This window comes from Camelus bactrianus, chromosome 1 (genome assembly GCF_048773025.1).
Source record: "Camelus bactrianus isolate YW-2024 breed Bactrian camel chromosome 1, ASM4877302v1, whole genome shotgun sequence".
NCBI lineage: Eukaryota > Metazoa > Chordata > Mammalia > Artiodactyla > Camelidae > Camelus > Camelus bactrianus.
In genome coordinates this window covers 71380606-71394833 of record NC_133539.1, presented here as the reverse complement: position 1 = coordinate 71394833, position 14228 = coordinate 71380606, and the positions used below count along the sequence as shown (strand labels likewise).

Here is a 14228-nt window from a genome sequence, read left to right as displayed (position 1 = left end):
ATGGAAGGGGGGTGGTCTGCCATCGGAGGGTGGGGGCAGATTCCTCGTCTGCCTCATTGTCAGCCCTATGCTTCAAGGTAAGATGGGGAGAGAACAGGGAAAGATAGGAATGCTTTTCTGGGAAAAATCTGAAAACCCTCTCATCCCCAGAACTAGAAAGCATCTAAAATAGCTGGGTTAAACACTTCCTTTCTATGTAGTATCTACGTTTTGTCTTCCTTTGGGGACAGATGAAAAACCCCTCTCACTGATCGATACACGCAGCCCCTTCTTATTTGCCTGCATAAGTATCAACCAACTTGTCTATTCTCCCATTTTACCACCTCTCTGATCCCATCCCTTTATGATGTTCAACTTTCCCTTTCTACCAAGATTAGTAACTATGAACAGGGTAGCTTGGGTCCTGTTGACAGTAACATAATTCCTTCCCCACCTTACTTGGGGAGATCTTGTAGAGGAGGGGATGTGGAGGGGAAAGGATGACATTTGCTTCCCCTGAGATATGTTTCTCCTTAGTTTGGAGGTGTGCCTTGTGCAGTAAGTGGTATGGGGGAACAGTAAAAGAGACACGGGAACGGGAGAGAACTTGCTGGGCTATGACTACAGGAATAGCCACAGAGGCATCTGGGCTTGGGGTGCAGGCGAGGTGGCCAGAAGGGCTTTTACGTTTCATCATCCAGCTCCATCAACCACATAGTGGATGATCAGTGAGGTCTTGTCAAGCTGAAGATGCTGGAAATGCCTCCCACAGATCTTGGAGGAAGTCATTGGATTGAAGAAGGTCACAGAGCACAGAACACTGTAAGTAGTCAAGAAACTCACACTGAATATTACATTCCTTAAGTCCCCACCCATATTACACCACACTCATGTTTACTTCTCTCCAAACTTTTCCTTTAGGAAATGAGAAAACATGAAAGTGGGAAGGGAATATTGAGAAACAAAATTTTAGGGGAATTTTGTTGGTGTCTGTGAGGTAGAATCATAAGCTAGAGAGAAAAAAGCATGGTCAGACAAAACCAAAACTTTAGAGTTAAGACTATGAAAGGCACAGGCCTCCCTAGAGAGGCTGTTTGCATACAGATATGGGTAGGCCTATATGGGAGCAAAAGCACAGGAAGAACGGTCTGAGCCCTGACTCAGCTCACCACATCGACTTCCACCATTTGCCTACCAGCCCAGCCCATCCTCCCCAGCCTTGGCAGGAAGAAAGTAGCCTTTGTTAGTCTTGGCACAGGAAGGAGGGGCTCACATGCTCACCCCATGCCTACATTTTGTTTCTCTGAAGAGAGATTCTCAGGCCCCAGCCCTGGCATTCCTCTCACTTAGAAAACACAAAAACCCTACTCCATCTCACAGGGTCTCTGCTCTCTGCAGGAAAGGCAAACACTTTCACCATCAATTGCTCAGCTTTGACCAGCATGGGGTAGACCCTGCTGTCTTCCAGGCTATATTTAACCAGAAAGACTTCTGTCCAGTCATCAACTATAGCATCTCCACTCACGTCAACATCTCCCTCACCCTGTCTGCCACCCTGGAAGTGGCGAGTTTGGACTCCTACATTCTTCCCATAGGCTGCTAACAGGAAGCAAGAACCCTGTCAGCCCAACATTGCACCTGTCCGGTGGTGAGCAGTGAGTTCCCTGAATGGATTCTATACAAGCTAGATGTTCACCTTTGGGGTGGAGGGACATGAAGGGGAATGCTGCAGTGACATTTCTGTAGGGACCATTTGTCCTTGAGTCTTGCTCTTATGGGAATAACCTATTAAAAAACAGATTCCCAGTGGGCTCCCCTGCTGTTTTTTCCCTCCATTCTCTATACAACCTGCATTTTTCTGACCTTTCTTTTGGGACTTGCAATTGAAAAGCTGAACTGTCACAGGGGACCACTTAGGAAACAAAGGTAAGGGGTAGACTAGGACCTAATTTCATGACAGTAATGATCCTGGATGGGTATTCTTTTTTGTCAGTATGCACAACTTCAGCTGCGGACGTCATTTCTGTGGTTAAAGTTGGTATGTAAGCTCAGCTTTCTTCTTCCCTCTTTCTCCTTGTCTGATTTTCTGGCTCTGTTTGCAAAAATCACATTTTGTTGAAATTGACAGGGCCCAAGAGAATACCAAATCCAACCAGAATGGGGCTAGTGCTGGTGACAAATTGCTTTCTGGAATGCCAATCAACTTTGAAAGACAGATGGATAAAACAGGAAGGAGGGCAATACAGTTGGAAGCCCCTAAATCAGCTTCAAGTCCCAAATGTATCTAGCACTTAGCTTAAGAGTTCCTTTGAGCAGGAAGTGAAAGGCCAATAAGATTTTGTTAGCCAGAGAAGAGGGACATTATCACCAGAAAGGGAAGAGGAATCAGAGTTTAAAAGGAAATGTGGTTTAATAAACAAACAAACAAACAAACAAACAAAGCACAATGCATAACAATGTGCACAGTATGATTCTATCTGTATAAATAAAAATGAATACTGGAATATCTGTTTTTTTCCTAGAATGATATACAAGAAACTGTTAGTATTGGGACTGAGTTGGGGGTATGAATTGAGTTGGAGTGAACTGAGGAGGCAGAAAATTACTTTTTATATTATACCTTTCTGGAATGGTTGAAGTTTTATCATACACCCATAGTACATACATTTAGAAAAAAAGTACATACATATGTATGTATTTTTAAGGGACTGGAAGGGCAGGAGATATTGACATAAACTAGCTCCAGGTTTCAGATATAACCATCCCTTTGGGCCCTGTGCTCTAGATCTGGAGTCACCCATCTATCAGCTGGGACCCAGAAGAATGTGGTGATATCAACAAACTCACTGTGACAGCTGAGAACCTGTGGCTCCCAGACATCTTCATTGTGGAATCATGGGTTTCAGGGCGGGGGAGAGCTGGGGGAAGACCCTTCTGCAAGGAGCAGGCCAGAGCAATGCAGGGCAAACCCAGGCACCTGGGCCACTGAAAACTTATTTCAGGGAGGAGCACAATTGCAGCTCATCAACTTATCCCCTAGAAATGAGAAAGCAGTAGGCAGAAGAGATGGTGGAGTGGCAACATGGGAAAGTACTGCCTTAACGGCAAAATTTAAACTGATGTGAAACCCAGAGCATCTGCCTCCCTTCCTTTCTGTTACTTACCATGGATGTGGATCAGACCCCGGATGGCCTCTCTACATATGTGACGATTGACGGTTGCATTGCATATAACAAACCAATGCGGGTGACCAGCATCTGCAGCCTGGACATCTTCTACTTTCCTTTTGACCAACAGAACTACATGCTCACCTTCAGCTCTTTCCTCTACACAGGTGAGTTGCAGTGGGGGTTCTCACATGGGGTAAAAAATGAGGTCAACCAGTGGGACAACAAAAAAGCACACAGAAGTCTTTTTTTTAATGCATAAAAAAGGGACAGAGGAGTATTTGCTAAATGAGGGTGTGTGGATGGTTTGGTGGGAAGGAGTTGAACATAGGAGGGGACAAGACTTCCTGAGAAAGCCCAGAATTGAAAGGAGGCAATTGGGCAGCAAGGAAGTCATGTTAGTGGGCAATCTCTCTCAGAGTGGGTGCTGAACAGATGTGTGCCAAGTGAGTGTTTGTCTCCCCTGCAGTGGAAAACATGTTGCTGGGCATGGACAAGGAAGTGTGGGAGATAACGGACACCTCGCGTGACACTGGCCACACACAAGGGGAGTGGGAGCTCCTGTGCATCTACAAGGCCACCCCGAAGATGTCTGTGGGCTCCAGTTTTTTTGACCAGATCATGTTCTGTGTAAGGCCAGAGATTCTGGCATGGCTGTCCACCACCATACCTCTCTCATTAGACCCCTCTAAGTCCCAGAGCCTCCCACTTCTCGCCCTAAGACCAGAAAGCCCCTAGGCACCATTACCCTCACAGCCTTCCTCTCTCTCGAGTCCCCCAAAGCAGCCCTCCTCTCTGAATCTACCAGCTCTGGCCTAAGTTTTCTTTGCTGAGTATGGGGAGTCCTGTTAGCCATATGAAAGCTGCTCCTCATCCAGCCCCAGAAAGAGCCCTGTTTGGGTGAGGACATCAAGGAAGGAAGGGGTGGAATCATCCCCTTGGTCTCCCTTTATTCCTAGCCTCCCCTGGCTCAGTGCTCTCTCCTCCCCACAAGGTGGCCATAAGGCACAGGCCCACCCTCTACGCTATCAACTTTCTGGTGCCCAATAGTTTTCTGATGGCCATCGACACCCTCAGCTTCTTCCTGCCAGCAGAAACTGGGAACTGTGCCCCATTCAAGATGACACTTCTGCTGGGCTACAAAGTCTTCCTGTCCACGATGAGCAACTTACTCCCTGCCAGTGGCACCTCCCTCCTCAGTATGGTCCCCATCCCACTGTTGGAAAAAGGAAAAAAAGGAGGCAGGGTAGGCAGGTGAACTGGCTAGATTGGCAGAGGCAGCTGAGGCAAAGCGAGAAAGTGGTCACCTTAGAAAAGGCTCTCTGTGTAAGACAGAGGAAAGAGGGGCTTGGTGGTTCCTCTGGACCTAACTCACTCAGTGTACGCCTTCCTGCCACCCAAGTGTCTACTTTGCCCTGTGTCTGTCGCTAATGGTGGTCAGCCTGCTGGAGACCATCTTCATCACCTACCTGCTGCACCTGGCCACCACCCAGCCCCCACCCATGCCTCGCTGGCTCCATTCCCTGCTTCTGCGCTGCACCAGCCCAAGGAAGTGCTGCCCCATTGCTCTCTGGAAGGAAAATGTGAGCCCAGGCCTCACACCCACCCACCTGCCTGGTAAGGGAAGTCTGCACTGGCCACACTCCCTGCACTAGGCCCAACTTCCCAGTCCCTCACTTCTCTAATCCTGCCTCCTTCCCACTTCATGGCTGAGTCTGTCTTCTTCACAGGACAGAAGGCGCCGGGGGAGCTAGGAGGGAAGGAGCTGGGATCCAGAGAGGCAGAGCCGAATGGGGGCTCAGGACTGACAAGGGCCCAACTAGCTGACTGGTGGATGCAGTTCAGCCGCGTGATGGACACCCTGCTCTTCCGCCTCTACCTGCTCTTCCCGGCCACCTTCATCACCACGGTCATCGTCCTCCAGAACACCTAGCAGCAGAGTTCTAACAGTGCAAGAACACTCGGTGTTCAGGTTTCCTCGGCTTCAGCTGATCATCCCAGACCCTGTTCCTCTGCTCCAGTCTGCGTACAATGGTCCCAAATGTGTCCACAATCCTTTCTCCAGCCCTCCTTGGGCTTAAACAGAACCACTGCTGCAGACTCTCAGAAATGACATTATATTTCCAGAAAACAATGAATTCAGAGTATTTATGTGATTACATTAGAAATATAATTTTTACTGGAAAAGGAAGGCTTTATAATAAAGACTACAGGGGGAAGGTATAGCTCAGTGGTGGAGTCTGTGCTTAGCATGATGAGGTCCTGGGTCCAATCCCCAGTACCTCCATTAAAATAAAATAAAAAAACTACCACCCCCAAAAAACTTAAAAATTAAGGCTATAAATATTCACTAAAAAAGTAACTCATGTTACTGGAGTAGGGATGAAATCTCTGTTTAAAAATAGGCTAAAATATTTATTATTTTAACAAATATTATTGAGCATTTGCTAGGCACTATTCTGAATTCTGAGGGTACAGCAGTGAACCAAACTGGCAAAAATCTCTATCCACAAGAGCTTACACTGAGGGTGGGTGGAGACAGTAAAGAAGATGGCAAGTGAAACAGAGAGTATGTGCTAAGCACCAAGGAGAAAAAGCAAATCAGGGAAGGCAGAACGGGAATATAGGGAGGGGGCTGCAAGTTTAGGAGGGTGGCTGGGCTGGCTCCTGTGCATTATGCCACAATAATGCCAGCTGGAGGCTGTTGTAACCCAGTCTTTCATGGGAGGCTCCGAGGTTATGTAACTTGTCCAAGGTCATGCAGTTCTTGCTATTTTTAGTTGTTTTTTTGGCGGGGGATAGGCTTCAGGTATGCTTTTAATGAACTTTTATTGAGCCCAGGTGAGGTTATAAACAAATGTCCTTGGGTAACCCTACTAGAGACTTGCAGAATCGAGCACAAGGCCTGTCCTCAAAGAGCTTGCGGCACAGCTGAAGAAATAAAATACATATGGTAAATGATTTCAATTAAATGTAGAACATGTTTTTAAAATTTTGTTGTGTGCCATGAAAGAGAAACTGCTATAGAGGTGAGGAGAAAGGATTCTTCTAGCTGGAGCAATCCTGGCTGCATGTCAGAATTATCTGAGGAGATTTTAAAAAAAAATCCTAATGCCCAGGCTTCACCGCAGACCAATTAAATCAGAACTTTGGCATGTGCCCTGGCTTTGGTATGTCTGACTGCTCCCCATGTGATCATGTGCAGCCAGAGCCGGAACTACTGAACTAGGGGTTAGGAGAGCTTCATGTGGAGGAGGCAGTGAGCAGAATGTGTGAACAGATGGAGGGATGTGACTGGTCACAATATACCTCCGGGGTGACATTTAGGCAAAATCACAGCAAATGGGCCTCATGGGATCCAGGGGTTTGTGTGGCAGTGAATAGTGGGATCCAAGCAGAATCCCAACACGCTCATTCTCGTAGTACTCAGGCGGCTCAAGTGTCCAGAACAAACTCATAAAACCATCTGCCAGAAATAGCCCCCAGTAGAATGCAAAATGGTGCAGACACTTTGGCGCACAGTCTGGCAGCTCCTCAAAGTATTGAATACAGAATTACTATAGGACTTAGCCATTCCATTCCTAGATATACACCCAGGAGAAATGAAAACATATGTTCACACAAAAATGTGTACTCAAATGTTCATAGTGATGCTATTTATAACAGCCAAAAAGTGGAAGCAACCCAAGTGTCTATCAACTGATGAATGGATAAAAAATGTTATATATCCATACAGTGGAACATTACTTGGCCACAATACTTGGCCATAAAAAGAAATGAAGCACATGATACAGGCTACAACATAAATGAACCTTGAAAAAATGCTAAGTAAAAGAAAAACCAATCACAAGAGACCACATATTATATAATCCCATTTACATGAAATGTCCAGAATATGCTAATCTACAGAGGCAGAAGATAGATTAGTGGTTGCCTAGGACTTGGTGGGGTAAAGGGGCAGGTGAGTGAGGAATAAATGCTAATGGGTACAGGATTTCTTTGGGGATAATAAAAAATGTTCTAAAATTAGACTGTGGTGATGATTGCATAACTTTGCAAATATACAAAAAATCACGGATTTGTGTGCTTCAAATGGGTGAATTTTATGGCATATAAATTATATCTCAATAAAGGTGTTAAATGACAACAAAAAATAAATAACCTCACCACAAAATTCTCTCTGCCCACCACTTCCTGCTTATTCTCTCATTCCGCTGCTCCCTACTGCCATCTCCCCGTCTCTCTGACTCCTGGATCCCTATATTTAGCTTTCATGTGTGTCTGCCCCTGGCCCTCCTCCACCTTTGGATGACTCACTGGGGGCTCATGGACCTCAGCTCCCTGCTCACCTGTCAGCTCTACATGCTTCCTTGATGTTGACATCACTCACAACTTCAGTTCACACACAGCTTCCACCAATTCTAATCATGTAAAACCCTCACAGCCAGACCAGCTCAGGCTCCTTGATAAGAGACAGGGATTCAGACATTACACCTAAGACGAGTTCCCAGAGCTTTGGACTATTTCCCAAGGGGATGGAGGAGGTTGGGGGATGCAATGAAGAATAGCAGCCCTGCTTCATTTTCTGCAACTGAAGAACTAAATACAAGGCTGGGGTAGCTGATAATCCCCACTGGTCAGCTGGCAGTGCAACATGCCATTAGGCTTAAATGAGGGCTTCTGCTTCAATGGACCATCCAATCACCGGTCCCCAGAACAACAACATGGAATGAATGACTGAGAAAAGCACTTATCCATTATTTAGCCAATCATTACTAAGAGCTTACTTACATACTAAACATTCTTTCAAGTGCTGAGGATATGGCAATGAATAAGACAAGAGGAGACTGATTTTCTAAAGTAACAGACTAAGTAAAATGATTTCATATACTAGTAATTGTTCTAAAACAAAACAAAACAAAAAACCAAAAAAAAAAAAAAAAAACCCAGGGTAATAGGACAGAGAATGACACAAAAATTAACAGGATGTTCCAGGAAGGCCTCTCTGAGAAAGTGACATTTGTGCCAGCTGAGAAATGAATGAGGAGATAATGATGAGATGTGTCCTGGGATATCATACTGATATATCATCAGGAGACATTAGGATGAAGCATGAGAGACAGCTCCGCATTTATGGAGGTAGATCAGGGTAGCCAGGACCTTTGGATGAGCAAAGTGAGAAATTGGAAGAAGAGTCCCATGTTGGTTATTTTGCTGCTAATGTGTAATGTTTAAGGATTGTGAAGCTAAGCATTTATAATCCACTAAAAGAATTTAGAACAGTATCTTGCAAAGAGTTTTGATCATAGAATTCGTCTTACTCACCCATGCATAATGCCTCACTCGAATAAGAACTGCTGATAATACAGAATTGAAAAGGAAGAAAATTAAAATTACAGCAAACATTGCTATAATTACATATGGATTGGCTTAGTATATACTACATAAGAAAATATGAGCTTACATGTGTCTTTTAAATTAGAAAACAATGCCCTATAAACTCTAAAATAGGCAATATTTTTATTACACTTGTCTTGATATTATACTAAAGTTATGTACCTAGCTTACACTCTCTGAAAGTTCATCACCAATATAATATCACTACACAAGCAGATTTGGGGGGAATTTGTATACATCCATTTTATAAGTGGATTTACAATAAGGTATACATTCCTGAACTACAAGGCAAAACTACTTTTTTTAAGCAAAGGTACTTTTGATGAAAATATGCATTGCAACACCCTGAAGGGGGAAATCAAACAATCCACAGGACACTGAATAGATAATGATAAAACAAAACTAGCGCTTCATTATTAAAAAGCAATAATAACAACTCAACCACCTCAGGTCAACGCTGCTAACACATTGATGATGAAAAGCCCTGAGAACTGAGAGAATTCCAACAGTCCCCATGTCTGTCTGCAGGCAGGAGCTTTTTATCTTTCCCAGAGAATATAGGATCTTAGTAGAATGCCAAATTTGAATCCTGAGGACACTTGAGCAATACGTGAATTTTAGCTTACAAATGCCTCATTTTAGCAATCCTAAATTAGCAGGTCCTTAGTGATTTGTAAGGCAAGACCTGAAGGGAAGACCTGAAGAAAGGAATTGGATTCGAGTCCCTCACCACCCACTAGTGGGAATCCTACCAGACCCCTCTGAGTGACCCTAGGGTACATCAAAACAGCATAGTATGCACAGATACCTACATTGCCCATAACTTCCTGACTAGAATTTGGACACATTGTTAGATTTTTTTTTTCTGATTTGTAAAATTATTTATATGAAGAGCCTTATAAAATCTATAAATAAAAGTACATTCATAGATGCAGTGAATTGCCTTTATTAAAAGACATAGTTAAGAATAAGAAAACTATTATATTTATGTATGTGTATGACTGAACTATTATGCTGCATATCAGAAACTGACACAACATTGTAAACTGACTATACTTCAATTAAATTAATTAATTAGTTTTTAAAAAGACATAGTTACATAAAAAAAAATAAAAGTTGCAAAGAAAACAAAGAACAAGTATCAACTAACATGCACCTGTGATTTTCATCATTGACCTGGTGTGTTGAAGTTGATGAGTTTATGAACTATTATTCCATTGGTCCTTGTTGAGGACAAGAATTCTGCATGTTTGAGTATTGATGGGTCTAAAGTAAAACAGAGACATAGTGGCTTCTGCTGTTTTCAATAAAAGGTTGTTAGTTTAGGCCTTTCCTTGATTTGGACATAGAAAAATTATTTTCATAATAATAGCCATCATTCACTGAGTACAGCTGACCCTTGAACAACATGAGTTTGAACTGAGCAGGTCCAGTTATACAGATTTTGTTCAATAGTAAATTCTGCAGTACTACACAAACCAAGGTTGGTTGAATCTGGGGTTGGCTGAATCTGCCAATTCGGAACTGCAGACACAGAGGAACCATGGATATGGAGAGCCGATCTTAAGTTACAAGCAGATTTTCAACTGCACAGAGGGCGGCTGCCATTAGTTCCTGAGTTGTTCAAAGGTCAACTGTACTTTCTATATGTCAAGTCTATTACAGTCATATGTTATTTGATCCTCACAACAATTCTATGAGGTAGATACTAGCCTTATTCCCAGTTTACAGATAAGGATACCCAGGTAGAAAGAGAATAAGATCCTTCCCCAGGATCACATAGCAAGTAAGTAGTAGAACCACTCTGAACCCAATTTTGTCTAACTCTTAATCTTGTTTTAGCACATCCAAGTCATGGCCAAGGAATGCAGAAATTGTAATTCTTGACCATGAAAAACAAAGCATTAGACTCTGAATCCAGAAAGATGCCCACCAAAGGTCTTATCCTACTTCACTCTATTTGATAACTCTTAACGTCAGGGTGTCAGTCTTCACTGTGGCCACCATCAGCCAAAAGATTTTCCAAAGCTCTCATGATTTCCTTGTCTCTCACTGGAACCCTCAGAAACTGGCTTATTCACACACACACACACACAAATCGATATGTGTTTAACTGGTGAAATCCGAATAAGCTCTAGGGGTTGTTTAAAGACAATATCCAGAAAAAAGGCAAAATCATGACTCTCATACAAATATAAAAAGGAATACATATTAAAGAATTGATTGGGTAACGTCAGCAACATGGTGGAGTCAAAAACTCCCTTCATCTCTCCCCTTCAATCTACAGAGAGTACAATATCCACAATTCAACAAAGGTGCCTCTGCCTGACACACCGGGACACTGGAGAACTCCAAACATCTGCACATCTAAAGGTAGGTGGGCTGGAACACACAGAGGAGGCAGAACTGAGGGAACAGCAGGGTCAGTGCCTGCAGTTCTGGCCCTCCCACCATGGCAGTTGAGTTCGCAGCTCCAGAGAGCCTGGTAGAAGCAGGAGAAGTGACACAGGACTTTGGCAGCCCCAGCAACCACAGGTAAATGGGCAACAACAGTAGTGGGGCCTGAGACCCCAACCCTCCAGCCACTAAGGTGCCCATGACCCCTGCCCCTGCCCCTCCGTTTACAGTGGCAGAGCCCATGAACCTTAAAGCACCAGCAAGGCAGAGGCACCTACGTGATCCAGCCCCCCCACCCAGCCACCTCCCTCCCTCCTCTCCCCTCTTACTGCAGTGGATATGGTGACTCAGGGGATCCCAGTGGCAAGGGAAGAGCCCACCATCTCAGTGCACCAGGAGGCAATGACAGTGGAATGGCAGAAGCAAGGCAACAATGACCCCAGAGGCACATGAAACTAAAACAAAGGCAAAGGGCCACATCTCTTACAGAGATGGAGGGTGGAAAGTGGTGACAAGTAAAACCAGAGGCAGCCCAGGTTGAGAAACCAAAACCGTGTGCTATAGCGCCACCTACTGGAAAATAAAAGAAGGGCCTCTAACCTGTCACTACTTCAAATGTGCAGGCAGAGGAATAGTTTATCCAGCATTATGAAGAATCATAGCCAACACCATACCACAAAAAGACAATGACAATTCTCCAGAAATCAAACTTAAAATCACAGTATACTTATCTAACTTACAGAGGATTCAAAATAACTGTCATGAGGAAACTCACCAAGGTATAAGTAAACTCAGAAAGATAGTTTAATAAGCTCAGAAATATAAGTAATGATCAGAAGGAATACTTTAACAAAGAGACTGAAACTCAAAAAAGAACCAAACAGAAATTCTGGGGCTAAAGAACTTAATAAACAAGATAAAGAATGCATAAGAAAGCTTTGACAATAGAGCAACCATATGGAAGAGAGAATTATTGAGATCAAAGATAGAAATCTAGAAATGAAACAAATGGAAGAGGAAAGAGAAATAAGATACTTTAAAAATGAGAACATTCTATAAGAGCTACCTGTCTCTTTTAGGAAGGGCAAATTAGGGAAATGAGTATTCCAGAAAGAGAAGACAGGGAAGAGGGAACAGAGTTTATTTAAAGAAATAATAACTGAAAACTTCCCAAACTTAGGGAAGGAACTGGATACACAAGTTCATGAAACTAAGAGAACACCTCCTTACCTCAATGCAAAAAGACCTTCTCCAAGACACATTATATTAAAATCAATGTCAAAAGTCAATGACAAAGGAAGGCAGCCAGGGAAAAAAAGAATGGTGACCTACAAAGGAACCCTCAGTAGTCTATCAGCATATTTCTCAGAAAAAAACTCTACAGGCCAGGAGGGAGTAGAATGACATTCCATTTTGTCGAGGGGAGAGGGGAGGAATTAGGTTTATTTAATTTTTTAAACGGAGGTACTAGAGATTGAACCCAGGACCTCATGCATTCTAAGAACACACTCTACCACTTGAGCTGTACCCTCCCCCTTAGAATGACATTCTCAAAATGCTGAAAGATTAAACTCACCTAAGAATACTCTATCCAGCAAAGTTGTCATTGAGATATGAAGAAGAAACTAAGTCTTTTCCAGACAAACAAAAGCTGAGGGAATTCATCAACACTAGACCTTCCTTACAAAAAAAAAGATGTTGAAAGGAGCTCTTCTACCATAAATAAAAAAAGCAAAAGAATATAGAAGTTTGAGCAAGGTGATAAATAGACAGAATTAGAAAACTGTAACTCTTTACCAGAATAGGTTTTTAAACACTTTGTTACAGCATAAAGGTTAAAAGGGGGATAAAAGCATAAAAATAACTACAGCTATTTCAATTTGATAACAAACTAATAACATGAAAAGGGATAATTTGAGAGAACAAAAAAATAGAAGGGGAAGAGTAAAAAGATGGAAGCTGTATAGGCAAATGAAGATAAGATGCTATCAGCAGAAAATAACTATCTTATCTATGATACACTTTATACAAACCTCAAAGTAACCACAAAACATAAAAATGGAGTTAAGACACATTTTTTAAAAAGAGGAAATTGAGAGAAATATCGTAGAAAACCACCAAACCAAAATGGCAGAGATAAATACAAGGGAAAAGAAACAATGGAGATATAGAGCAACCAGAAAACAAAAGATTAAATGGCAGTAGTAAGTATTCACTTATCAATAATCACCCTAGATGTAAATGGATTGAATTCACCAATCATAAGACACATAGTGGCTGGATGGATTGAAAAACAAGATCCAACTATATACTGCCTCCAGGAGACTCATCTCGGCTCTAAAGACAAACATAGGCTAAAAGTGAAGGGATGGAAGATGATACTCCAAGCAAATAGCAGCCAAAAGAAAATGAGTGTAGCTGTACTCACATCAGACAAAATAGACTTCAAGCCAAAAAAGGTAACAAGAGACAATTATGGACAATATAAAATGATAAAGGGGATAATTCATCAAGAAGGCATAACAGCGATTAATATATATGCACATAACATAGGAACATCAAAATATATAAAACAATTATTAACACATAAAGGAAGAAATTGACAGCAACACAATAACAGTAAAGAACTTTTACCACCCCTCTTACATCAATGGATAAGTCATCCAGACAGAAAGTCAACAAGGAAATAATGGCCTTAAATGAAACATTAGAATATGTGGAGATTGAACAACATGCTGCTGAACAACTACTGAGTCAACAAAGAAATCAAAGGAGGAATCAAAAATTACCAGAAGACAAATGAAAATGAAAATTCAACACACCAAAAATCTATGAAATACAGCAAAAGCAGTACTAAGACGGATGTTTATTGCAATAAAAGTCTACCTCAAGAAGCAAGAAAACTCTCAAATATACAATTTAACCTTACACTTACAGGAACATGAAAAATAATAACAAATGAATCCCAAAGTTAGTAGCATGAAGAAAATAATAAAGATCAGAGCAGAAATAAATGAAATAGAGTTATAAAAGACAATAGAAAATATCAATGAAAGAGCTGATTCTTTGAAAAGATGAACAAAATTGACAAACCTTTTGCTAGACTCATTAAGAAAAAAAGAGAGAAGGCTCTGATAAATAAAATCAGAAACGAAAGAAAGGAAATAACAACAGGTACCACAGAAATACACAGGATTATAAGAATATTATGAACTTCTATATGCCAACAAATTGGACAACCTAGAAGAGATGGACAAATTCTTAGAATCATAAAAACTTCCAAGAGTG

The 14228-nt window shown here is 42.1% G+C and overlaps 1 protein-coding gene across 1 annotated transcript; it reads left to right on the top strand.

Annotated features, from left to right (window-relative positions):
• LOC105063349 (5-hydroxytryptamine receptor 3C-like) lies at nucleotides 1–5079 on the top strand. The gene is given in 11 exon segments (XM_010947858.3): nucleotides 1–39; nucleotides 41–77; nucleotides 1378–1407; nucleotides 1410–1543; nucleotides 1973–2017; nucleotides 2765–2874; nucleotides 3144–3313; nucleotides 3616–3776; nucleotides 4141–4364; nucleotides 4549–4763; nucleotides 4877–5079. Coding segments are annotated over 11 exon segments (1368 nt in total).
• The last annotated feature ends 9149 nt before the right edge of the window (nucleotides 5080–14228 follow it).